The sequence below is a fragment of the Triticum aestivum genome, chromosome 1A (assembly GCF_018294505.1).
Source record: "Triticum aestivum cultivar Chinese Spring chromosome 1A, IWGSC CS RefSeq v2.1, whole genome shotgun sequence".
Classification (NCBI taxonomy): Eukaryota; Viridiplantae; Streptophyta; class Magnoliopsida; order Poales; family Poaceae; genus Triticum; species Triticum aestivum.
In genome coordinates, this window is record NC_057794.1 from 60,762,321 (window position 1) to 60,786,231 (window position 23,911).

Below are 23,911 nucleotides of genomic sequence, written 5' to 3' on the forward strand. Positions count from 1 at the left end.
TTCCATATCAAAACATGTATTCTTAGGTTAAGCGGGTTTAAAAAAATTGTTTAAACCAAGCCGTTAAAAGTTACTCCCTCCGTCCCAAAACCTAGTACAAAGTTGAGTCACTTATTTTGGGACGGAGGGAGTACTTAACTATGAGAGTCCACCTAATCAATTGTCTGATGTTTTTGTCAAAGTAATTTATAGCTCACCTCTCTCTTTTTTTTCATCTCAATCGAACTATTAATATATAGTAATATTTTTTTGCTTGTCTTTCCTTTTTGAGCTTCCCTTTGCTTGTCTTTGACTGTCAACAGGGATTAGAACCTGGTGTTCATGTTAATCATGCTTTTAGCATCATTAACAACTTATTGGAGTTAGTCTAGCTCTCAATAAACCGCGCGTAGGGGTGTTGCAATTGTATAGACGGATCGTTAAAAATCGCCTCCACAAAAAAGGTCATGACACCATGCAGTAGTGCTATCAAAACTGAACCATACGAGACATTTTTTTGTCACCTAAGTAAGTAATTAGCTCACTTTTACCAAACTGCACAATAATGTGCGCGACCACATTGTGTGCCAACTGATCTTGAGACCCCTTAGTCTGAACGTTGAAAGGGGGAGCATGTAGGTCTCCACTTTTCCAAGCCTCGGTAAGGTTAGGTGTCGTTGTTCCATCTCCACTGATTAGCCGCCCACAGCATCCATCGTCTTAATTTCTCCCCTCCCGGGCGTCCTCCCGTCAACGGCCATGGAAGTGGCATCTCCCTCCGATCGAGATCCGCAGGCAGGGCTGCACCCCTCCGCCGGCTCCAGCTCCAGCTCCAACCCCATCTCCAGGTCAGTACGTAGTGTTTCTATGTTTTGCTCTGCGGCTGCGGTCGATATTGCGCAATCCCCTGACTAGCTAACTTCATTCATGATCCAGATACCGTAATACACCTGAACTTCTTCTCTTTTTTTCCGTGGAATTAGTATACATATGATCCTCCTATTTATGGGAAAGTTTTGGTGGAACTCAGGCTCCATGACACCCGTTTTTCTGTTCACGCACGAAAAATCATCTTTTGTGGTTTTAAAAAACCCTGAAAAAAATACACATGGACATAGAGACTTTAAAATTTCATGATGAACTACGCATCTCCTAATTACGTGTGTATGTATGCTATGCTATGTCTCTCTGACTTGCTCCCATACAGATTCCTGCTTGCAAATCTGTTATTAATCATAGTAATCCGGTTGTTGCTTCTGATTATTAGTATTTGTTTCTATTACTAATATGCGAATAATATTTTCCATATAATATGCGATAAATATTTAACATGGGAAATCTAATACTCTCCCTGTAAAGACATATAAGAGCGTTAAGTTCACTATTAGTGATCTAAACGCTCTTGTATTTCTTTACAGAGGGAGTTATATTATTCCCAAGTCATGATTGTTAGTAATATTTTTAATTCAATAGTCTTTTACACGGACATAGTCAAAGTTATAGAAGTTTGACTGCACTCTTCTAGGACATCATCTCTTTTCAATGGGTGCACTCTGTTCTCTAATTTACTCATTCTTAAGGGTTTTCATTTGTACCAGCAGAGACAGTAACATGGCTAGAAAGTTACAAAATGCAGCATGTCTAACTATGCGAGTACTACAACAAATCACAGATAATTTCTCCGAGAAGCGAAAAATTGGTCAAGGCGCATATGGAACAGTTTACAAGGTAACATGGCATGCTTGGTTTTCGACTCTGAATACAATAATGAAGTGCATTAAGCAATCTTACTTGCTTAATTACAACTGGCAACCTTGTGAGACACTTTCTAACTACTCACTCCGTCCCACAATATAAGAGCGTTTTTGACACTAGTGTAGTGTCAAAAACGCTCTTATGTTATGGGACGGAGGAAGTAAAACACAACAGAAAACTTAAGATAACATGATACTTATTTCCTTCTGCTTTTCAAATGATATGGATTTATGAGATGAAATTGAGGCTGTACCCTGGACTTATGACTTGAGTAGGGGGTGCATGCCAGTGGGGAAGAGATAGCTGTAAAGCTGCTCCATAATAACCTGCAAGGAACTGACGACGAGCAATTCAAACGTGAGTTTGAAAACCTTATGAGGCTTGATCATCACAACATTGTACAGTTAGTTGGCTATTGCTACGAAACACATCATAAACCTATGCTGCATAATGAAGAAACCATTTACGCTGAAGAAACAAACAGAGTGCTCTGTTTTGAGTATATGCGAAATGGGAGCCTTCAAAAGCATATTTTTGGTACAAGACTTCTCCACTTCGAGCATACCATACGGAGTATTTAGCATCTGAAGAAAATAAGCTTTCTCTATATTTCTATTTCATTGAATCTTTTGTTTTAATTTGTAGAGGAATGTGATGGACTTGACTGGCACACACGTTATGAAATTATCAAAGGGACATGTGAGGGCTTAAAATACCTTCATGAAGGATTCAAAGAACCAATTTACCATATGGACTTAAAACCTGACAATATACTGCTAGATAAGAATATGATGCCAAAACTAGCAGATTTTGGCTTGTCTAAGCTCTACGATGGAGAACAATCGATGATCACTCAAAGTCTTGCGGGAACAATGTGAGTGATCAAATTTCTCCTGCAAATAAGTTGTTTCGTAGTGAAGCAGAATATTCTAATTATATACATTGTACGTTTAATATTTATGCTGCCATGCTCAGTGGATACTTGCCGCCAGAATATTTATTACCGAAAAAGGCTTTCGCCCCGCTTTATATTATAAAGCACATGCCCAAGCCAACAATCCACAGAGGTTCAAACACACACACACACACACACCAAGTGCATACAGAACACAGGATCCATAAGGGTTAATGCTGAGGGCACAGCTCAACAAGCCCTAGAACAAAAATAAACGACTGCAACTAGTCGGGCTCCGGGGGGGGGGGGGGGGGGGGGGGGGGGGGGGGGGCGGAAGCGGTGGCGTCAGGCGGAAGGCGAGCGATCGAAGGTCGGCGAGGAGGGTGTTGATGACGTCCCGATCCTGAGGGCGGCTAAGCGGCCGCCAAAGCTGCAGGTACCCACACATTTTAAAAATGCCGTCAGTAACACGTCTGAGAGTAACCTTTTGGATGACAAGCTTATTGCGGACAGTCCACAGCGTCCAGGCGAGGACCCCTACACAGAGCCAACGGATATGTCGGTAGCGAGGGGGGAGGCATGGATCTCTGCGAGAAGGTCGGGAAAATTGGAATTGCACCACTGTCCACCAACCGTCTCGCAGAAACTGGACCAAAGAAACTGGGCTGTGGAGCACGCGAAGAAGATGTGGTTAGCGTCCTCCACCGTGCCGCATAGGGGGCAAAGCCCATCTCCAGGTCCGTTACGCTTGAGGACTTCGACTCCGGAGGGGAGGCGTCCACGGATCCATTGCCAAAGGAAGATCCTAATCTTCAGTGGCAGGCGGATATCCCAGATCAAACTGAAGGGCTCGGGGGCGGGCAAAGGCGCGATGGCCGCGTATAGGGACTTAGTAGAGAAGCGTCACGAAGATTCTAGGCGCCAAGAGATGGCGTCCGGGGTGTCAGTGACGTTCATCGGGAGATGGGCGATGTCCTCGAGGAGGGCATCCCAGGCGGCCACTTCGGGCGAGCCAAAAGGGCGGCGAAACGCGAGGCGCCCTAAGTCAATAAGGGCCATCTCAACAGAGACCCATGGGTCAACAGCAATGGCGAAGAGCTCGGGAAAGTGGGCGGCCAGAGGGGTGTCGCCGATCCACCGATCAAACCAGAACAGGGTCGCAGACCCAGACCCAACTGAGATGGACGTGCCAATGCGAAGCACAGGGAGCAGCTGAATGATGGCCTGCCAAAACTGGGATCCGCCCGAACGCTGACAGAAAGCCAGAGGCTGTCCATGGAGGTACTTGTTCCGGATGATGGTGAGCCAAAGCCCTCCGTCACCATTAGCAATACACCATAGCCACCGGGTCAGGAGGGCGATGTTCATGCGTCGGGAGGACAAAATCCCCAGACCCCCCTGGTCCTTGGGTTTACATATGTCCGGCCAACTGACCATATGGTACTTCTGTCTGTCATCCTCGCCAGCCTAGTAGAATCTGGATTGGTACTTGGCAATTTCCGTGTGCAGCATTTCATGGAGGCTATAAAAGCTCATGAGGTACCAAAGAAGGCTGGCGAGAGAGGAGTTGATGAGAATCACACGGCAGCCTTCGATAGCCAGCGCCCTTTCCAAGGCTCGACGCGATGTTGCATACGGGTCACCGTGGGGCGGAGGTCCGCCACGGTGAGGCGCGAATCACTAATGGGGATCCCCAGGTAGGTCGTGGGGAAAGAACCCAGCCGACAGTTAAGTTGGTCAGTGATAGCCTGAGCTTCCACCGGAGGGTAACCAAGAACCATCACTTCGCTCTTTACGAAGTTGATCGTTAGGCCCAACATCTGCTGGAAGCACAGGAGGAGGAACTTCAGGTTAGCCACATCCTGAGTAGAACCTTCAACCTCCCCTCCCCCTCCGCGTATTGAAGGAGGGAGACCCCTCCCCCTCCGACTAGGTGGGGGACAATGCCGTGAATATGACCGGCACCCTTGGCTTTGTCCAGGATGGCGGCCAGAGCATCGACCACCATGTTGAACAGGAACGCGAGAACGGGTCCCCCTGACGCACCCCACAGAGAGTGGGGAAGTATGGCCCAATCTCGCCGTTGATGTTCACCGCGGTCCGCCCACAGGAGACTAATTGCATCACGCGAGTCACCCAGCGGTCGTCAAAGCCCTTACGCAGCAGCACTTCCCGAAGGAAAGGCCAGTGCACAGTATCATAAGCTTTATGAAAGTCCAGCTTCAGGAAGACATCGCGATGTTGTTTCACCCGAACTTCGTGAAGGACTTCATGGAAGACCAACACGCCATCTAAAATAAACCGGCCTTGGATGAAGGACGATTGGTTCGGGTGAGTGATCGAGTTAGCAAGCAGGGTCACCCTATTGGCGTACCCTTTGGCCAGGATCCGGAATATCACGTTAATCACGGTGATGGGACGGAACTGGCGAATATTAGAGGTGCCCGGAACCTTTGGGATGAGGGTAATGATCCCATAATTGAGGCGACCAAGGTCCATAGAGCCCGAATAGAACTCCTCGAAGAGGGCCATGACCTCAGGTTTGACTGTCTGCCAGAACGTTTTAAAGAACGTAACGGGCAAGCCATCCGGACCCGAGGCGGAGCAGGGGTTCATTCCTTTAATGGCCACGAGTACGTCTTCTTCGGCGAAGGGGGCAACAAGGGCCGCGTTAGCCTCGTCGGAAACCAACTCTACCCCCGTCCAAGTGTCGGGGGCGAGACTAGCCCCACCCCGAGGGGTGGGGGTAAAGAGGGCTTTGTAGAAGCCATCTACATGAGCCCGAATGGCCGCGGGGCGGAGAAGGGGGGCGTCATCCTCCCACAAGCAGTGGATGGAATTTCTCCGGCGTCGGCCATTCGCAACCGCCTGGAAATATGCAGTGTTCGCATCGCCACGGAGCACCCATCTTTGGGTACCACGCTACCTCCAGTATGCCTCCTCATCTGTGTAGATGGAGGAGAGTTGATCCTCAAGATCATATCTCAGCATCCACTCATCTGGGGAGAGCCCGGAGGAGTCGGCCTGGGCGTCTAGAGCCTGAATAGCCAACAGGAGAGATCTTTTACGCTCGCGGAGGTCACGACCAAGGTTAGCGCCCCAGCCCTTCATGAATTGGCGGGCAAGCTTGGCGCAGAAGTGCCACGAGTCAACGACGGACATGGAGCGACGGGGAGAGGCGCGAGCAAGAGTCCAACGAGCAGAGACCGCATCCCGAAAGCCGGCCTGGTTGAGCCAAAAGGACTCAAACCTAAACCGCGGCGGGAGGGGGGGCACTCGTCCGCAGAGAATAGGAGGACAGGGACATGGTCAGACCCAATCCGGGTAATCGCCCGGAGCGAGGTCAGGGGGCACCTCAATTCCCACTCCGGGGAAACTAGGACACGATCCAAGACGGATCGCGTCGGGTCGGCCTGGCGGTCAGTCCAGGTGAATCGCGCCCCCGTCCGCTCGATCTCCCGGAGGCCGAGCTCCGTGATCCAATCGTTGAACAACTGCATCCGGGGGAGGTTAATCCTATCATTATTCTACTCGTCCGGAGAACGGATGAGGTTAAAATCTCCGCCCACAACTACTGGGAGGAGGGAGGTGGAGATCTTTTGGTGGAGCTCTGCAAGGAAGGTCGGGGAACGGCGGTGATCCGCCGGACCATAGACAATCACGACCTCCCATTTGAAGTTCAGAGCTCGCTCAAGAATCTCCATGCAAACGAAGAATTTGCCCCGGTCCATGCCGCCCACCTCGAAGGTGGCATCCTTAACCCCTAAAAGGATGCCACCGGAGTGGCCCGTGGTCCCACTAGAAGGGAACCAATGCCAGGCGAAGAGGTGAGAGCTGATGCAGTCAAGCTCATGGAGGGAGAACTCAGTACGCAAGGTTTCATGGATCGCAATGATGTCAATGTGTTCGTCACGCACGTATTCGACTAGTTGGTGGCGTTGGCCATCATGACCAAAGCCGTAGATGTTCCAAAAAAGGGCCCGTATCTAAGCCCCCAACGGGGGGCTGCTTGACCCCAGAACACGAGATGCGCTTTGGGCGCGAAGAGCAGCAGTGCGGGAATGAGTGCGCCCGCGAATAGCCCCGTCGACCACCGGAGGGGCCTGAACAGCAGTACAGGCAGTCTGGTCCTCAGGGGTCCTACGCAGGCGAGCCCGAGTCTCAGCCAGCTTACCATCCAGGATCTTGCGAGCCCTAATGGCCGCGATCTGCTCTAAGGGGGGACCCACTTCCCCCTGAAAACGATGGCCGAGTCAGTGGCCACCTTGGCAAGGTGTCCAAGAGGAACGGCCTCAAGCGCGGAAAAGGAACAACATGAAGAACTGGGGAGGGAGGAATCCACACCTGACTCGAGGTTCCAGGCAGCCGCCCGGATCTCAGCACGCTCGGCGATGGACGGAACCGAGGCATTGACCGGGCGGGACGCATCGAGGCGGGCGCTGCGGCGAGACGCCTTCACCGGCGTCGAGGAGGAGCGGGGCCGCCTGGTGTATGCCACCGTCTGGGGAGGGATCGTGGAGACCGGAGTGGTGATGACCACGGCCACCGCCGAAGCCGGGGAGGTAGGGGAAGTGGGGTGGGCATCGGGGGCCACCAGCGGGGGAAGCGGGGCGACAAGCACCAGGGTGTCACCAGACGCATCCCCCCCAGGCGGGAGCACCGGAGAGGGCTCTCCGAGGGGAGGGGTCCCACCGTCACCACCCATGAGGACCGGAGGGGTTGGGGCAGGGGGGACGGTGGTTCCGGATCCGATGGAGAGGAGCGGCGAGCGGAGTCGGCGGACAGAGAACGGGGCGACGAGGGGGGCACGACGAGCAGACCAACACTCGAGATGTCACTGGCCGACTCTGAGGCAGGGGGAGAGGGCGCCACTGGGGGTGCGGCCAGCTGAAGAGCCACCGCGAGGTCAGTGGCAGACACTGGGGTGCGGCCCTGCCCGGAGCCGCCGCGACCCGAGGGGGGGTTGGTGGGCTCACGAGACGGGGAGCGGGAGCGCTCAGAGATGTCGTCGTCCTCCTCGTGGTCGTCGAAGCGGGAGTGGCGGGGGCGTCGGTGGTGGGAGCCATCGGCATCCGCGGGCCTGCCCCCCTGGAGGCTGTCGGCGAAGATGCGGGGGCGGCCGATGTGGTTCGGCGGCTCAGGGCAGATGGTGAGGTCGTATCCGTCGTCGTTGAAGAAGACCCGAAGCGTGGTGTGGAGCTTGGAGGCGTCCAGGCATTTCACCTTGACCCGGACCTCCTCCTCCTTGCATAGAGAGAGCTCGTCGACCACCACCACCTTGCCCAGGATCTTGGACATACTGCGAATGACCCGCTCAGACCGGGCCACGTCTGGGAGGCCGGCGATGAGGATCCAAGCAGTGTCGAGGACCGCCACGGCCTTGGGATCCCACCTCGGCTCAGAGATGTTCACCACAATCCCGTTGAGGGCCAAGGTGATGTTGTCGCTACGGGTGCAGAGGCCCATGCTCAGGGCGTCGAGGAAGATCACCAAGAAAGCGTTGGGCGCGGTGGAGGTCACCTGCCAATCCCACTTGCATCGGTAGAGGTGGTTGAGCTCGGCCTCGATCAGCTCCGGAGTGGCGACACCCTCCCCCACGACCGTCACAAGGGCCAGGAGCGAGGGGGAGGGAGGCGGAAGCTCCGACACCTCAATGTGGAAGAAGCCCATGTCCTTGATGCCGTGGCCGTACATCATGATCTCCTCCATGACCGGGCGCTCCAGACAGAGAACTGCAGGGTGCCCGGCTTCCTTGCAGAGGTAGCAGGTCGGTGGGTTGGGGCAAGCCACCTGGAAGTGGCCGGGCAGGCCGCAGTTGAAGCACGGCGGACCCTCGGGGGCGGCGACGGCACCCGAGGCCGGGGTCACCACGGCGGCGGAGGAGGAGGCAGGTGGAGGGCAAGGTAGCCACTTCTTCTTCTTCTTCTTAGCGCCCGGGCGCCCACGGTTCCCGTTGCCACCGTTAGATGGCGGAAAAGCGGCTTGGGCGCGCGGGGGCTGGTAATGCCGGTTCTCAGGGGCGGTGGACCCGGAGGCGGGAGGAGCCTGACGCGGAGGGGAAGGCCGGCGGGAGCCACGGCCGTCACGGGCCGGCGAGCGCCGGGTCGGTGACCGGCCTCGGGCAGGGGAGCGCCGGGCAGGCGAGTTGGCCCGGTCCCGGGAGTCCTCCCAAGGCGGATCCCGGCGGGCTGGCGAGTGTGAACGGCGGTCATCCCGCGTCGGGGAGCGGCGTGATTGGCGGGGAGGGGAGCGGCGGGGGTCGCGGGAGTCACGAGCAGGGGAACGGCGAGCCGGGCGGGAGGTGAGCTGGCTCCGGAGGTCAGCCTCCCGCCGGAGGCCGTCGGGGGAGGATCACGGCGGTCATCCACACGCCGCTTCGGGCGGGGCTCGGCATCGCCTCAGTCCCGGGGCATGGCCGGCGGGGGAGGGGGGCGAGGGGGCGCGGCGGCCGGAGGGGACAAGGGAGGCGGCCTGCGTGGCGACGGGATGGGGAGCGAGGGGCGAGGCACGGGGGGCACGGGGAAACCCTACAGGGGGCCAAATCGAGCGCCGGGACGGGCCAGACCGCGCCGGGGGGCCCTGCTGGGCCACACCACGCGCGGCCGGGCTGGACGGCCGGCCCACGCAGCGGTCGGCGGCCCGCATCCCACCTGGGGTTCCAGCAGCCGACAGCCCGGGGGAAGGCTCGACTGGTTGGGCCCCAGGGAGGCCCAGCAGCAGCGCAGCCCGAAATGACCGGCCCGGGGCAACCAACCGGGGCACGAGGGTTTCCCCAGACGCCGCCGCGGAGGTCGCCGCTGGGGCCGGCCGGAGACAGGGAGGGAGCAGCCCCGAAGGAGGAAATGAACGGGCGAAAGGGGGCTCTCCGGACAAGGATGCCCGAAAGCGCGAGCGCCGCCGCCGGCGACTGGCCGACCGGAGCAGAGGCGGATGCCGCCAACGCGGGGGACCGCCAGGAGTCGAGCGCAGCACCACGGTCGGCGCGGCCGGCGACGCCCCAGCCGCCAGCATGGCGCCGTCGGGGAGGGGCCCGAGACCCCAAGACATCCCCTTTCGACCCAGGAGATGGCAGCGTGCCCGACGCCCGCCGGTGGCGCCGATCGGTCCCGCGGGAGGCCGAACTCCCACCCCTGGGAGTCGGGCCGCCGGCAGGGACGGATGGAGGTGGCCGGACCGGAGCGCGGGGCGGGATGCGGTCGCGGCAGGCGATGGGGCGGCCCGCAGCCACATCGGCAGCTTCGGCGAGGTCCGCCCAGAACTCGTGCGGAGGAACAGCCGGAGGAGACGGCGGGGAATCGGGCGAGGGGGGCGCCGGCGGGCTGGCCGCGGGCGAGGCCAGGGGCGAGGGCGGCAGCGGCAGCGCCGCCGAGGCGACCAGGGCGTCGCCAGAGCCAGCGCACGCGAGAGCCATCCTCTAGTGTCTTCTCGTGACCTTGATCAATACTTCATCTGTGTTCTCTTTCGTGACATGTTGTTTGAGTCTATCATTGATGAGGTTTAGCCCTGAAGAGCTGCAGGCTGCTTGTCTTCATTCTGAATCGTGTTCCTCCAGAATATTTGTTTGAACACGTAGTCTCGAAAAAGCTGGACATATTCAGTCTGGGTGTTGTAGTGACAAAGATAATTACGGGACCTAGAGGCCCCACCAGAAGGGCTGAAATGACACACCAAGAGTTTACTAATCAAGTAAGTAATGATATTTTCACTTCATCAAACAGATCAACTGTCATTTTTGCAAATATTATGATAGTCTTACATTGCAAAGTACCCTTTCCTAACATATTAGTGTATTTTGTTCATAAACATGAAAGTATTTCATATTCCAAATTTCTGTTGCAACACCAGTTTTATGTTTCCTTTAACCACCTAGTAAATATCCAACTTTATTTTCTACAACTTCAATCCTTTTTGCTTGTTCTTGTCTTTTTTTTTTGGAAAAGGAGGATCAGTCCCCCGCCTCTGCATCATAATGATGCACACATGCATATTGATCATTACTATGTCTTACTACATGTCTGTAAAAAATCCTAATGATGCAATGGCATGAGAGTAGCTTTGTGGCTAATCTAGTTATTGCATTTGCCCACTCCAAATTTGTGTGTGCAGATTAAGGGTCAAAGTTATACATGAAAAAAGAATGACCGACCGCATGCATTCTAAAATTACATAAAAAATAGAATGGAGGTAGTATTGTCTATGCATGAAAATTACTCTACTACTCCTTACTTAATATCAATGAAAGCAGCACTGCTATATTTCGTACAAAAAAAGGAGGCACCGAAGCTATTTTTAATTTTTTTCTTGTTCATCAATGACTAGAAAATAAGCCTTATAATTTCAAAAGGAGGATTTATCATCCTAGCCTACCTCAACTTGCTTGGGACAAAAGGCTTTGTTGTTTTTGTAGTTCTTGTTGTTGGAGGAGGATTTATCATCCTAGCTGTATGCTTCGATTTCATAGGTACATGTAAACTGGAGGAAGAGGTTGCAGGAAACATGGCATGCTTCCCGACAACTAGAAGCTTATTGCAACCAAGTGAAAATATGCATTCAAATAGCATTGACATGCATGGAGAATGATAGGCACAAAAGGCCTACTATAGTGGATATCATACATAAACTGAACCAGACTGAAATTGTGATCAAAGAGCTCAAAAATGATCAGGCTTACAGATGGACAAGGTAATTAAGACTGTTAGTTGGCATGAGTGCGCCCAGGCTTTCCTTTCATTTTTACAACATTGATGCATTCATCCGTTTTAGTGATATTTCTAGTTATTAAAAAAATGCAATTTTACAAGGGACATGAATCCTTATTCACTATTCAATATATTTATGCTACTTAAATTTTGAATCCGGAGGCAAATTGCCTTGATATTATGGTTGCCTCTACATGACTCTAAACTGCTTTTTTCTTCACTCTTTGAATTAATATAGTATCTAGGAATCATTTATGTCTTTTTTTTAGAAAAGGAGGAGGACCCCCGGCCTCTGCATCTGGACGATGCATGCAACCACTTTATTAATTATTCACACAAGACCTTACAAAGTCATACAACAGTAAGAATAAAGCCACCGTCTACGCAACATCTGTCGCTACTCCTATCCAGTTGATGTAGAGATGTTGATAGTCTGGGCCTAAACCAAACAGACCTCGCAGCCAAACCTAACATCTAAGACCTGAGGTCCCAACCAGGATGCCTGCCGGGTATGGGGCACCCACTAGTCCAGTGCACTCCTCAACTAGGACGCCTGCCGGGTATGAGGCCGCCGCATCCACCTGCCACCAATCCATCTTCAGTGATGTACTGCTGCATCTACCTTACCCGGTCTAGCTGCCGTCGACGCCACCACGACGCCAGACAACGCCACCATCCTGCGCTCGTCCATCATCACACGCCCATCGCCGAGACCCCGCTTCTCCATGCCGCCGAGTCGACCCGCCGTCATCGACGCGAGAGAAGGCATGCCACACCACCTCACGCCTCTTCCATCCGGCGCCGCTCCACAAACGATGCCCCCCAATAGGGAACATGACACCGCAGCGCCACCATCGTCCGATCCGGTGATCTTAGGATTTCTCCCGGGGCGGCACGAGCAGGTTGCCGATAGTTGCTTGACGATGCCTTCATCAAGGTAACGACGTAGACGCCGCCATCGCCCTCCATGACCGGAGTCGTCTCGGTTCTCACCGGCGACTATGTCTCCCCAACTTGCCGCCGATGCTAATAATGGGATCCAAGATCCGTCACTACCAGCCTGGCCAACCGCCTTCGGTGGAGAAGGCAGTCACCAATGCCCGGGCCAAGAGACCCGGACGTCCTCGTGCCGCGAAGATTACCCAGGGGGATCTCCTCTTGCCGTTGTCGAGACGAGGCGCAACCGCAGTGGATCTTGATCTAAACTCCTCGGGCTCAGATTAGATCTCATCGGAGCCAAAATCTCATCCGCCAAATGGCCGCCGGAGATATCCTGGCCACCGCCAACCCGCTGCGCACTGCCATTGGAGGAGGAGGGAGATGGACGCCGCTGCCCCCACGCGTTATCGCCGGCCGAGGACTGCGCCGCCGCCGCCGCCTCACCACAGGGGCTTCGCCCCGTGGTGTCCTCAGCGACGGCGGCGTTAGTGGGAGGCGATGGAGGGGGAGGGTTGATGGCGGTGTGGATGGGGACTCCCCGGGGGCGGCGCGGCGCCGCCGCCTCGGGGGAGAGAGGCCGGGGGAGAGAGGAGATGACCCATGTTTGTTCCAAACATTTACGAGTGAAAAAGTGAAGCAAAGCCTTTGAATTATTGCTTAAGCCCACCTATTTTTACAAATAATGGAGAACTTTATGTCTTTGAAACACCAGTTTGGCCATGGCTCACGATGCACCAAGGTAAAGCGTGCTATTCTGTCAAGATTTTGGTACAGTTAAATTTATGTATGGGACCTTTTAGCAGAAAGATTTTGGTAGTCAAACAATCAAGATTGTAGAGATAGACAAAGTTGGTTGTCTTACCAGGTCTGTTTTCTCTTTTTGCAGCAACAATATTATCAGGGATGTTGTAGCGCAAGGAAGTGATCAACGTGATTATCATGCTGTACATGATGAAAACCCATCACTCATGGGCCCTCTTAGGAGCATATCAGAAAACATAGAGCGGGTTGAGAATGAATACTCAGATGAAGAGGACGACCCGCTGCCAGGCGTGGAAGGGCTAAGAATCACCGGTGAAGCTTTTCCTGGAGGAGAACTTCAAGTGAGTGGGTATTCCATCAACGGGACCACAAGCTGCAAATTTGAGGTGCGCTTTATAAATGTGTTTCAACATATTCTGACATTCTACTAAATTCCTGCGTTTCTGAGTCCTGTACAACTCTCACGTTTGCAAAATGAAAATAAATTGTGCATTCAGTGGGTACGCCATTTGGAAGATGGATCGCAGAAGTTCATAGAAGGTATATATATTTCCACTAGATGCTAGGAGGCTTTTATTTTTATATTGGTGTACTGTAAGAAAATTCAAATTAACATTGTCCTTCCCTGATGCAGGTGCACGGCAGCCCATATATCTAGTTACCGCGGATGATGTGGACACTATACTAGCCGTTGAGGTCCAGCCACTAGATGACCGAGAAAGAAAGGTAAATCCTCTCGTCTGACCATTCTCGATCGGAATTTTTGTTTTAGCTTGGTCTTCTTTGGTTAGAACTATCTCCGTATCCATCAAGAAATTAGTACGGCACCCATACATTGTTTGTTTGGATAGTACAAAAGGGTTGGCCATTATAACTTTCAGTAGGATGCTCATTATATTTAACTCTATTTGAAGATTTTCTTTCGTTTTGCAGGGGGGCATCGTTAAGGTTTATGCTAATGAGGAAAGAAAAATTCCTTGCGGTGAGCTTGCTGAGATGATATTTGCATCTTGCATAGATGTCGTGAACTTTCCTGTTCAAATTGCACATGTTTTGTTTCAACTAATGATGTATCTCAGCTCCATGCCCCCCCTAAAGAATTTCTCGAATAATGTTAATTCTGCAATGGTTTTGTTTGAGTGCAACAAGAGAATATTTAAAGAACCATGCATGCACTGAGTACAGAATCATTATCTGTGCAGATCCTGAAACAAAGGAGCTTATCAAGCAAACCCTTTCAGTTGGCCATGTGTCTTATGAAGTCCTTCTGCCGGCGGTCGGTCCAAGGCTCAAAGAATTTTCTACACTCTTTTTTATGTCACATAATCTTTGAAACATTAACTTTGCAGGTTCCGGTCTTAGAAACGTGGGAACCTGCTGTATTGGCAGTAACGAGGAAAGGTTACAGCATTAAGTGCAACGGACAGCGTGGTGTTGTTGCTACAGAGACATTCCAGCAATACATGGCTGTATGTTTCCTATAGTTGGCTGTCTCTTGTTTCTGATTATACTCTGTCCAGTCACAGTAAAGCGTGACTTCGTGATAGAATCTTGTAAAATAGTGTTGTCTCTGTAAATAGCCAAGTACTCCTTCCGTTCCAAATTAGTTGAAGGTCTTGCTTTGTTTTGGCTCAATCTTTTTACCAAGCCTATATAAAAATTTGTTAATATCTACAACATCATATGTATAGTATGAAAAATATATTTTATGATGAATCTAATGAAACTAATTTGGTGTTCTAGATGTTGATATATTTTTCTCTAGCCTTGAAAGCTACTCCCTCTGTCCCAAAATAAGTGTCTGAACTTTGTACTAACTTTAGTACAAAGTTGTACTAAGGTTAAGACACTTATTTTGGGACGGAGGGAGTAGAAGTCAAGTTAATTTGGAATGGAGGGACAGGGAGCATAGATTGGCGCCGTGGAATTTATATTAGTAACATATTTTCACATAAAGTACTTTCATAATGGTATAATTTAGTAGGTTTTGTGAATTTAATAAAATGACTTGTCAAGTTTGCAGGAATTCAAGTAAAAATAGCACTTCTTTCCTGACCGGGGATAGTAATTGTTAGTTTTGCTTCATGCATTATTTACTTTTGGGTTCTCAAATATTGAACTGAGCATTGCATTGTCTTGTTGTGCATGCACAGATGACAACTAATCTAGCATTCCTCACAAAATGAAGAAGGCAACTAATCTAGCATTCCTCACAAAATGAAGAAGGCAACTAATCTAGCATTCCTCACAAAATCAAGAAGACAACTAATCTTGGTCTATGTTTTCAGATCAGTATCCCATGTGGGCGTCCTACTGAATTTTCACTTCAGTCTGCTGATGGTGATGAGTATAGTCTCAAGCCTGCAGAAAATTCCCAGTGAGTTTGAAACTATGTACTACTCCCTCCGTCCCACAATATAAGATCATTTTTTAAGCTATGTTAGCTTGAAAAACGTTCTTATATTATGGGATGGAGGGAGTATTTCATTACATAATCTGAATTCGATGGTCTGCCGAAGGCTCGACAAATAACACTTTTCAGTTTAATATCATCATTGTTTGTGTCTCTGCTGTATTTATATTTTAGAACGTAAGAATTGTATGGGGACATAGGTACTAAGGGCCTGATTGAATTGTTGTTTTCCACGCTTTTACACCTGTAAAAGATACAGACCTCAATCAGTCGTTTTCTTTTCCGGTTGGAAATAACAGATAGCTGGTGATATACACTTGTAAAAGTAATACAGGTGTATAAATCTACCCCCATTCCAAGCGGGGCCTAAGTGTTGGTTCTTTGGATTTTGCAGATCACGAGATACTATTGTTCTAATACTGAGGGCGTTCAGGATGCAGGTACGAGTTGGTTGTCTAACATTTTGTCTTTTGAACTGGCTTTGATTCGTGCCTACTATATATGCACGTGAAGTTAGCACTGTCATGTGTTTTCGTAGGATATATATCATGATATGCAGTAGGAGCAATAAGTTCACATGTTCTTTTTTGATTTTATTAGGTACATGATGAAATGAAATGCAGGCTATTGAGAAGATTAGAGCGAAGATTGGGCGCCTCCAAGTTGGAGTAGAGTAGAGTAGAAGGTTGGGGTTGCCTAAAGATATTTAAGTTTGGCTTGTGATTCTTGTGTGCAGAATGAAAGCACAAGCTTTGGTTTCCTGCATTTTATCGGTCTATGCATGTCTGTGTCTGCTCCGCTGTTAAGGATCCAATATTTGTTGGTTACTGAGTGAGATTGGAAAAGTGACCTGACGAACATAAGTCGCTTGTGTTGTGCCCTGGAACTAGAAAGAAAAGCACCTCATGAGAGGCCGGGGACGAGAAGGTCGGGGCGACGGCAGCGAGTTGGCTACGCAACGTGATGGAGACGGCAGCGGAAGCTCGCTGCGCAGATGGGAGGCTCAATGGCTGTACTACCTCGTTTTCTTCGGCATCCTGTTCCCAAAGTTTGTATGCAGAAACTAGTAACCTGTGCAGAGGCAAGATTTTCAAGGCGGCCATGGCCCATAGTAATGTCGGGTGCCGAGCTGCTGTCTAACTCGTGTGATTGTAAGCCTGTTTTTTCTAGCAAAGTTTTCTTCTTCTTTAGGCCACAATCGCCATGGTTGCTCCGCACGGCCCTTTCTGCATCCTTTTACACCTTTCGGTTAATCAATAAAGTTTGGCCTAATGCTCGATGAAAAGAAAAAACAGAGCAGCAAGCCAGCAACCCTATTATGTTGGACTGGGTGGCAAGTGTAAAATTACGCTGGACCGGCTGGCAATGGCAAGTGTAAAATTACGCCGTGAAGATAAGTGGCTGAATTTTTTCTCTCTAAAAGAAAGATAACTGACTGAATTCCATCATAAAAAAACCAATATAACTGACTGAAGGCGGTTCGGGCGATCGATCCGGAACGTATGTGTACGTGTACGTGCGTGAGATCTGACGGCTGAGAGCGGTCTTATTTGTTTCTTAATTATTAACTGGTACAAATGCCCGTGCGTTGCACCGGGCAAAAAATGAAATGTAACCTGCTTCATGTGCCATTATGCAACATTTTTATAATCTAATTTTCGCAAACATCAGAAATGAGGTTACACTGAGTATTTTTTTTTTGTATGATGAAATTTGGAATAAGAAATAAGGCTACATGTGCACGGATCTTCTAAGACTGCTCTGCGGCAATGAACTGCACTTGTTGAAAGTCAGAAAAGAAACCAACGCCAGTCACCACAAAACTATGGGGGTGATAATGGAAGCCACCCCCCAACCAAATCTTTGGAATGTAATCCAGCCTAACAGCATCATCATGAAAGTTGCAAGTCCAGTTGCGGTAGAGAAATCACCCATGAAAGATGAGTGCTCGTTTGGACTGGGGAACTGCCAAAATGAATAAGGAACCATGAAAAGGTTAAAGGAGTACAAGGAAAGAAGAAAAACAAAAGCCGGAAAAAATTACCTGTGCCTTGAGCTTCGATTTCCATGTGACTTACACAAAATTGATTATAATGCCATATGCAACAACTAAGGTAGCAAGGCCCCTCACATATTTTGAAGAGATCAGAACTTCATACTCTCTTTCATGCTAAGCTTAGGTTTGTTCTGTTGAAACAATGGCTATATTCACAACTGTGGTGATCTGAAAATGATTTAATCAAATCAACTTGAGCAAAAAGGGCTATCATTTGATAAGAAAGCTGACCAAAGATAAACTCAAAATTCCATATGGCAGGCACAATAATGACATGGACAAATAAAGGCATCACAAAGGTACCTCAAGGAATTAGAACTGAAAGGTAAGGCTTGCGGCCAGTGACCGGAAGTAGAATATGCTTAACTTGGGACAGAGCATTAATCACTAAAGCACTTCCAGATTCATTCACTTCAGCCCTCACTGGTTACAAAGCAAAGGCAAACAAATATCAAACAGTGGTCTCAGCTCAACCATCCATCGTACCTCTTCAAACATAATCAGAAGGATGTTCTTTGCAAGTTTGATTACGAATCACCACAAATTTCCCTGCTAAGAACAAAGTCAAGCATGGTGAACAATTCACTAACTTCGGTGCAGCAAAGGAAGGCCAATACATTGTCAGAAGCGCAACTACGCTTGGTCAGACACACAATCATTCAAACATCACATGAAAATATCAGCATCAGCAACCTGAAACCACTGCACCTCGCTCCAAGTCAAAGCGAAGTAAATAATCTTCAGTACACGTAGTGACAGCACAAAGAGACGACCAAGCAATCGACGTACAAATCTCAAGAAGACTTCAAGTCAGAGGCCGCCACCCACACGCCTCCGCAGGGAGCCCGGCCGGGGCCAGTGGACCATTGCCATAGGCACCACCGTCTGGGAGGAGCAGCGCTGGTGGCCGGTAGCACTGCCCCCGCGGTGCGTTCCGAAGGCCACGGCTGCGCCGTGGGCGCCGCCTCAATTGCGGGATGGTGCGCTTAAGAACGAGCCTTGCCGGCCATGTGCCATCGCCTCGCGGAGCGTCTTGGCCAAAAATATGAAACCTAATGCTATGCCCTGTTTAAAACTTTTTATAAAGTAAAAAATATTTCAAAAAAATAGACATCACAATTTTCCATATGTATCACACACTAACGTTTAGACTTTGTAGTTTTTTCTACAAAGATTGACCACATATTCAATACCAGTTGGTGAAATAGGAACATATAGTTCTGCATTTCCACTCTACACAATGTTATTTCTCCAAAAACGAATCCATTTTTAGATATTTGTCATATTTCTGAACTTCAAATTGCTCATTGTTTGAAGTATTCAACAGTCTATACACAGTCAGGGCAAGATTGGACAGATGATACTAAAATTGCAAGGGTAAGAAGATGGACCAGACACCAGATTAGTGGACAACCATGGGATGACCTGCTAAAATCTGCTTATGTATAATTCAGAAGGGAGTCAGACTAATACATGATCAGTCAGCCTTAAATTCAGCATTCAAGGTAGTAACAATACCCTGATACTACAGATACGCTGATAGCAGAGCATGGTGCCCGTACCAAGTGGAACCAAACTTGTAGGCAAGTAAACCTAACACCATATCATAATATGAGCACGGTGTCTTTTACACTGTTATATTGTTCTGTCTACTTGGGCTGGCCCAACAGATGCTTACAAAGATGTTGGATAAAATAAATAAAAAATGCTGGATGAAAGCTAGATGCAAATGAGGTTATACATCATCAACAATTCACTGCTATAGTTTATTTAGATTCACGGACATGCTGTTTTTATATGTTCACTGGCAGAATCTACGGGACTGTATATGCCAATATCTGTGCAACTGTCTCTTCAAATTGCTAGCCTGCAGGTTGACATGATCAGCAAAACATTCCTAGAGGTACGGATCAGCAATGTAGTAGCAATCTAATCAAGTTTGTGTCTAGCCCGTGGCGCCAACGACACCTCCCGTGCCACTGCCGGCCTTAGAAATACCAAAGAATTATCACCCAACAACTATTGTATGCTTGATTTTTATTGCTTATAGCAAAATAAGGCCAAATTTAAATAACACTAATTTTACTATTTTCTATGTTCTTTGACGACTCTTGGTGATGATCTAGATTGTGTCTAACAAATCAAAGTAATTTACTTCACTCTGTTTTGCAAGTTTCAGTTTCTATAGCATGGCTTGCATGCGTCAAGGCAACATAGAGTAGTCATGAATGTATTACCAATCATATCATTATTAGTAATGATCTTTGTATGAATTAATATAGGCATCTACCTTACTGATACACTCAACATAAGCAACTTGGTCCAATGTTATTTGGTTGATCATCCCATTTTACATAATCCAATCGAAGAACTGAATTTTATGGGCATAACTGTACTACGTGCGAAGAACTGTACATAAGCAGATTTGGTAAATGAATACAGAGGCATGCTCTCCATGAAAAGTAGGATCAAAATAATGCCCCCCCCCCCCCCCCCGCAATCAATATATATTGTTGTACTTAGTATAGTGAATTTTGGGGACATCAATGGCTGGTTTCAACATAGATATGTGCAAGATTTTCACCTGAAAATAACAATGGGTTTCTATATCTGTCCATCAGAGTGCATCATCTCCAATAATTATCCAACAGACTGCTACAAAGATTATTTGTCCATATGATGGCTCTAGTCAGATATATATTCAGACATCATACCAGTCGATGCAATATATGTACTCCGAAACTAAGCCTGGTGTTTGTACTGTTTATTAGCCTACAGATGTTCTCACGTACTCACAAGTATCTATGCAAGATTGTGGTAGTGGGCAGTAGCAGCGGGCTATGGGAAAGTTGTTTCATCAATGCGAATGCGCACTCCTTATTCCAGCTCTGAGGTTGGTGTTGACACAACTCCTGACAGAAAAAAATCATGAAAATGTGTTAGACACACAACTGTTCATGTCCTACCGAGCACGTCAACATATTGCCAATTGGTGGGTCAATACAAAGGTACAAACTGCATGCATATTAAGAATGACGTACATTATGGATACTATGGTAACAGCCAATACTTTGTCGCCTCCCACTACAGGCTCCCTTGCAACGTTGGGCATGACTCCATATATTCTGTAACCGTATAACTGAGGACACCGGTGCCCCCTTTAACGATTTCCACTGCAACCACCACTTCACCATCCCAGACCAAGCAGCAAAGGCTCATGTTGTTTCCGCACAGATCTTAGTAAAACATGAAAGCGATACTGAAAAGATATAAGGACAAAAGAGTTTTGAATATAAACGCTAGCCAGATAGATAAAACGCCATGTGCATCTACAAATTTGTATGGAGACTTGGATAGGCAATGCATCGTCTTTACCTCTAATAAAAAGCATGTAGAGATCAGTACATGTTCACTTAGTAAAATTATAGGCCCTCTAAGCATGTCTTCTCTGTAATAATTACACTAAAAGCTGTAAATCTGCAAGGGCTCTCTTGCTGGCAGGAAGACTTTTATGAGAAGCCATTGATCAGGACTGAATTATTCAACATCCTCACTCAAAGATTTTTCATCATTCCCATGGCATAAATCATGTAGTTCAATCCATCTCCTTTTATTACTCGATGGCCGTTAGGTAGTATACATCATCTTCATCCCCTATCTAACCAGCCTGAAAGTTTACTACTGGAACACCACGATACAACCATAGAGCCTCGTAATCTTAGCATGGAGCCGACGACTGCGACATGTAAGTTGCGACGGCATCTCCGACCACTACACGCTGACAGCCTGCTCATACTTGACCTTGCTTCTCGATCACACATGTAAGGAGCGGCCATTTGCAAATTCAGCATGATGTGGTGAAGCAATTTGAAGAAGGAAGTAGTGTGCGTACGCATCTGAAGATGGTGGTGGCGTCGGGGCTGATCTCAAGGTGGGCAATGATGGAGCGGCAGAAGATGTGGCTTGGGCTGGGCCTTGGCTTGATGCCGGGACGGCTGGGGCGGCGGCCCATGCGATTGCTGCAAGCGAGCGGGACGAGCGTCGTCCTCGTGCAGACGCGGGCAGGGACAGACAGCGCCGACGCTGTTGGTCGAGCGGGGCGGTGCTCCAGTGACGAGGATGGCGGGGCCCGGTCGGATCCGGCCGGATCTGGACGGGACGGATCCATTTCCGGCGGATTTGGCGTGCAGGCGGCCGGATCCGGCGAGATTAAGGGCTGGTGGCGCCATGGCCCTTCTGGAGGTCCCTGTTCAGCGAGAAAGAGAGAAAGAGGTGAGAGGAGATCGAGAGGAAGGAGGAGAGGGGCGAGGCGGCGGAGCGGCCGGAGCTCCGGCGGTGAGGCGCGGCGGAGGTGTGGGGTCGCCGGCGAGGCGGCTTGCGGGGGCGAGGGGAGCTCGGGCAGGATGGAGCTGCGGGAGGCAGAGCGGTCTGGTTCGCTCGAGCCACCGCGCCGCCCCCAGCCGCTCGAGCCACCGCGTTGACCCGATCCAGAAGCTGGGCTTGAGCGGCGGCGCGACGGCGGGTCGAGTTCCGGCGGATTCCGGCGGGGCGACGACGGGGCGGAGTTCGGCGGCGCGCGGCGGCGTTGCAGGGCGTGGCGGCGCTGGAGGTGGATGAGATTGGGGTTCATGGGTCGTTCGTGTGGCTAGGTTTTTTTTCTTTCCAGGGGGACCGCGGGTTGAATTCTCAAAACGGCAGGGTTCTTTTTGTAATAACGAAACGTTTTCTGAGATAGCAACTTAAAAAGGGACTGCGGGTTGAATTCTTGAAAATAGAGGGGCTTTTTTGCAAAAGTGACGACGACGTACGACCAGAATCACCCCGTGCTTTATTAGTAGGAAAGATTGCAGCACTATTCCCTCAACCAAGCGAACGACCAGAGAGGTCTCCTTCCCGAGCACGACAGTTCCTAAGGCCTTTACAATGGGAGGTGCTTAGAGAAATAAACCGAATTTTTCTGAATCGCCGGTGCCTATTTTTATAGGACAGACGCTTAGTTAAACGTCTACCATGTACAAATAAGCACCGGTGCTTAAGGAAAGCCTGATTTATTTTTCTAAGCACCTCCCATTGTACAAGGCCTAAGCCGCCGCCGGCCGAAGCCGCCGCCGCCCCGCCGCCGGTACAGGAACCCATCAGCTCCACCCTCCGTCGAGCAGCCGCTCCAGCCCGGAGCTACGGCGGCCACCGGTCCATATGCAGGTAGCCACCACTCCTTCGTCCTCCCTCCTTCCTCTTGCACCCTCTGTTTGTTCAATTTCTTTCCTGATTTTCTGTATTCGATGAGCACGTGCGGTACATTGCATATTGTGAGAATATAATGATGACTATTACTTGATGAATACTTGCTGCATGATTTTTCCAGTGCACGTTCAAGTTTACGTACCCTACAAAAAAAAGTTTACATGTGCAAGGATTTTTGTTTGATAGGTGTTTGTGATAATGCTTGTAGGAACGAATGTTTACAAATTGTAGTTTGTATTCTTTTTTCAGATGAGCAAATGTTCTGGTTTAAACATCTTAGCGGTGAAAACATGCAATGACAAAATGCTATCCTGTGCCATACTACGCCAAACTCCATTACAACCTGCTGGGGCTCATTGAGGAACGACAAAATCCGGTCTACGGTGATCATTGCTATCCTGTGGAATATCTGGAAGCGACGAAATGCTAAAGTGTTCAGAGCTGAAGTACATGATGCGTACACGTTACTCTGCGCCTACGCGGACGTTCTAATGTTATGGTCTTATAGATGCCCCGCCGAGCTAAAGAAGTCTCTTCTTCTAGAGTGGAGCTCAATGTTGTTGCTTCTAGCTGGGAGAATGTAACTTTTCTTTTTTCACCTCCTCCCTCCCTCACCTCCATACCTCCTCTTCACCTGGTTGTAAGTTTCACGTTGGTTTAATATATTCGTTCAGGCCGGTGTAAGCCCGCCGTTGCAGCGTAAAAAAAAAGCAATAACTGACAATATATAAGAAGAAAAAGATTAAGTTGTTTTATCTGCACCGTCTTGACATGAAATCAAATCTTAGTAGCAGACTAGCAGTAACATGCAATTTGAGAGAGCAGGAGCTTTGTCTAATTGTCTTGGTTATACTGGCCGAAATTGCTTAACACATGAGTAGTTGTATTGTTGGCATGGTAGATGTCCCAAATCTTGTTTATGATTGGGAATATAGTGTACTGTTACGCTGTGTTGTTGATTTTAACAGTCAGACCTAAAATAATACCATTTCAAGTGATTGTTTGTCCTTTTGCATGTTAGCTGATTGATCTTCAGGTTCCACCTTTCGTGGCATGCCATGCTGCAAGCCTTTCTGTATTTTGGCTCAGATTGTGCTAGTGTGCACACAAGAGGAATTGTTGATTTCTTGTTTATTCATACATTTTTTGCTCAGGTTCCGCCGGAGGCC

At 49.4% G+C, this 23,911-nt stretch overlaps 2 protein-coding genes across 23 annotated transcripts; one reads left to right on the forward strand and one right to left on the reverse strand.

Moving 5' to 3' along the window:
- Positions 1-589: 589 nt before the first annotated feature.
- Positions 590-16,207, forward strand: LOC123189964 (receptor-like cytoplasmic kinase 185). 7 transcript variants are annotated; one of them, XM_044602513.1, is made up of 15 exons: positions 590-827; positions 1,581-1,707; positions 2,010-2,271; positions 2,380-2,608; positions 10,147-10,315; positions 11,091-11,311; positions 13,154-13,415; positions 13,527-13,569; positions 13,664-13,755; positions 13,963-14,011; positions 14,232-14,305; positions 14,379-14,498; positions 15,318-15,406; positions 15,837-15,882; positions 16,043-16,207. In XM_044602513.1, the coding sequence occupies exons 1-15, from the start codon at positions 739-741 to the stop codon at positions 16,112-16,114; spliced, it is 1,944 nt and encodes a 647-aa protein (XP_044458448.1). In that variant the 5' UTR covers positions 590-738; the 3' UTR covers positions 16,115-16,207. The 7 variants fall into 7 exon arrangements, with proteins under 7 accessions (XP_044458448.1, XP_044458440.1, XP_044458455.1 ...); XM_044602505.1 differs by having other exon boundaries at positions 591-827; positions 1,578-1,707; XM_044602520.1 differs by having other exon boundaries at positions 591-827; positions 1,578-1,707; positions 2,010-2,091.
- Positions 16,208-17,083: 876 nt separating this feature from the next.
- Positions 17,084-22,263, reverse strand: LOC123190007 (vegetative cell wall protein gp1-like). 16 transcript variants are annotated; one of them, XR_006496124.1, is made up of 7 exons: positions 20,874-22,263; positions 20,540-20,757; positions 20,295-20,410; positions 20,083-20,150; positions 17,802-17,921; positions 17,487-17,666; positions 17,084-17,407 (listed from the first exon to the last, which is right to left on the reverse strand). XR_006496124.1 is itself a non-coding variant. In XM_044602573.1 (5 exons), the coding sequence occupies exons 1-3, from the start codon at positions 22,126-22,128 to the stop codon at positions 18,026-18,028; spliced, it is 876 nt and encodes a 291-aa protein (XP_044458508.1). In that variant the 5' UTR covers positions 22,129-22,259; the 3' UTR covers positions 17,084-17,407; positions 17,487-17,666; positions 17,802-18,025. The 16 variants fall into 16 exon arrangements, 7 of the variants coding, with proteins under 7 accessions (XP_044458508.1, XP_044458494.1, XP_044458515.1 ...); XR_006496109.1 differs by having other exon boundaries at positions 17,802-18,047; XR_006496110.1 differs by having other exon boundaries at positions 20,083-20,153.
- Between the last annotated feature and the right edge of the window lie 1,648 nt (positions 22,264-23,911).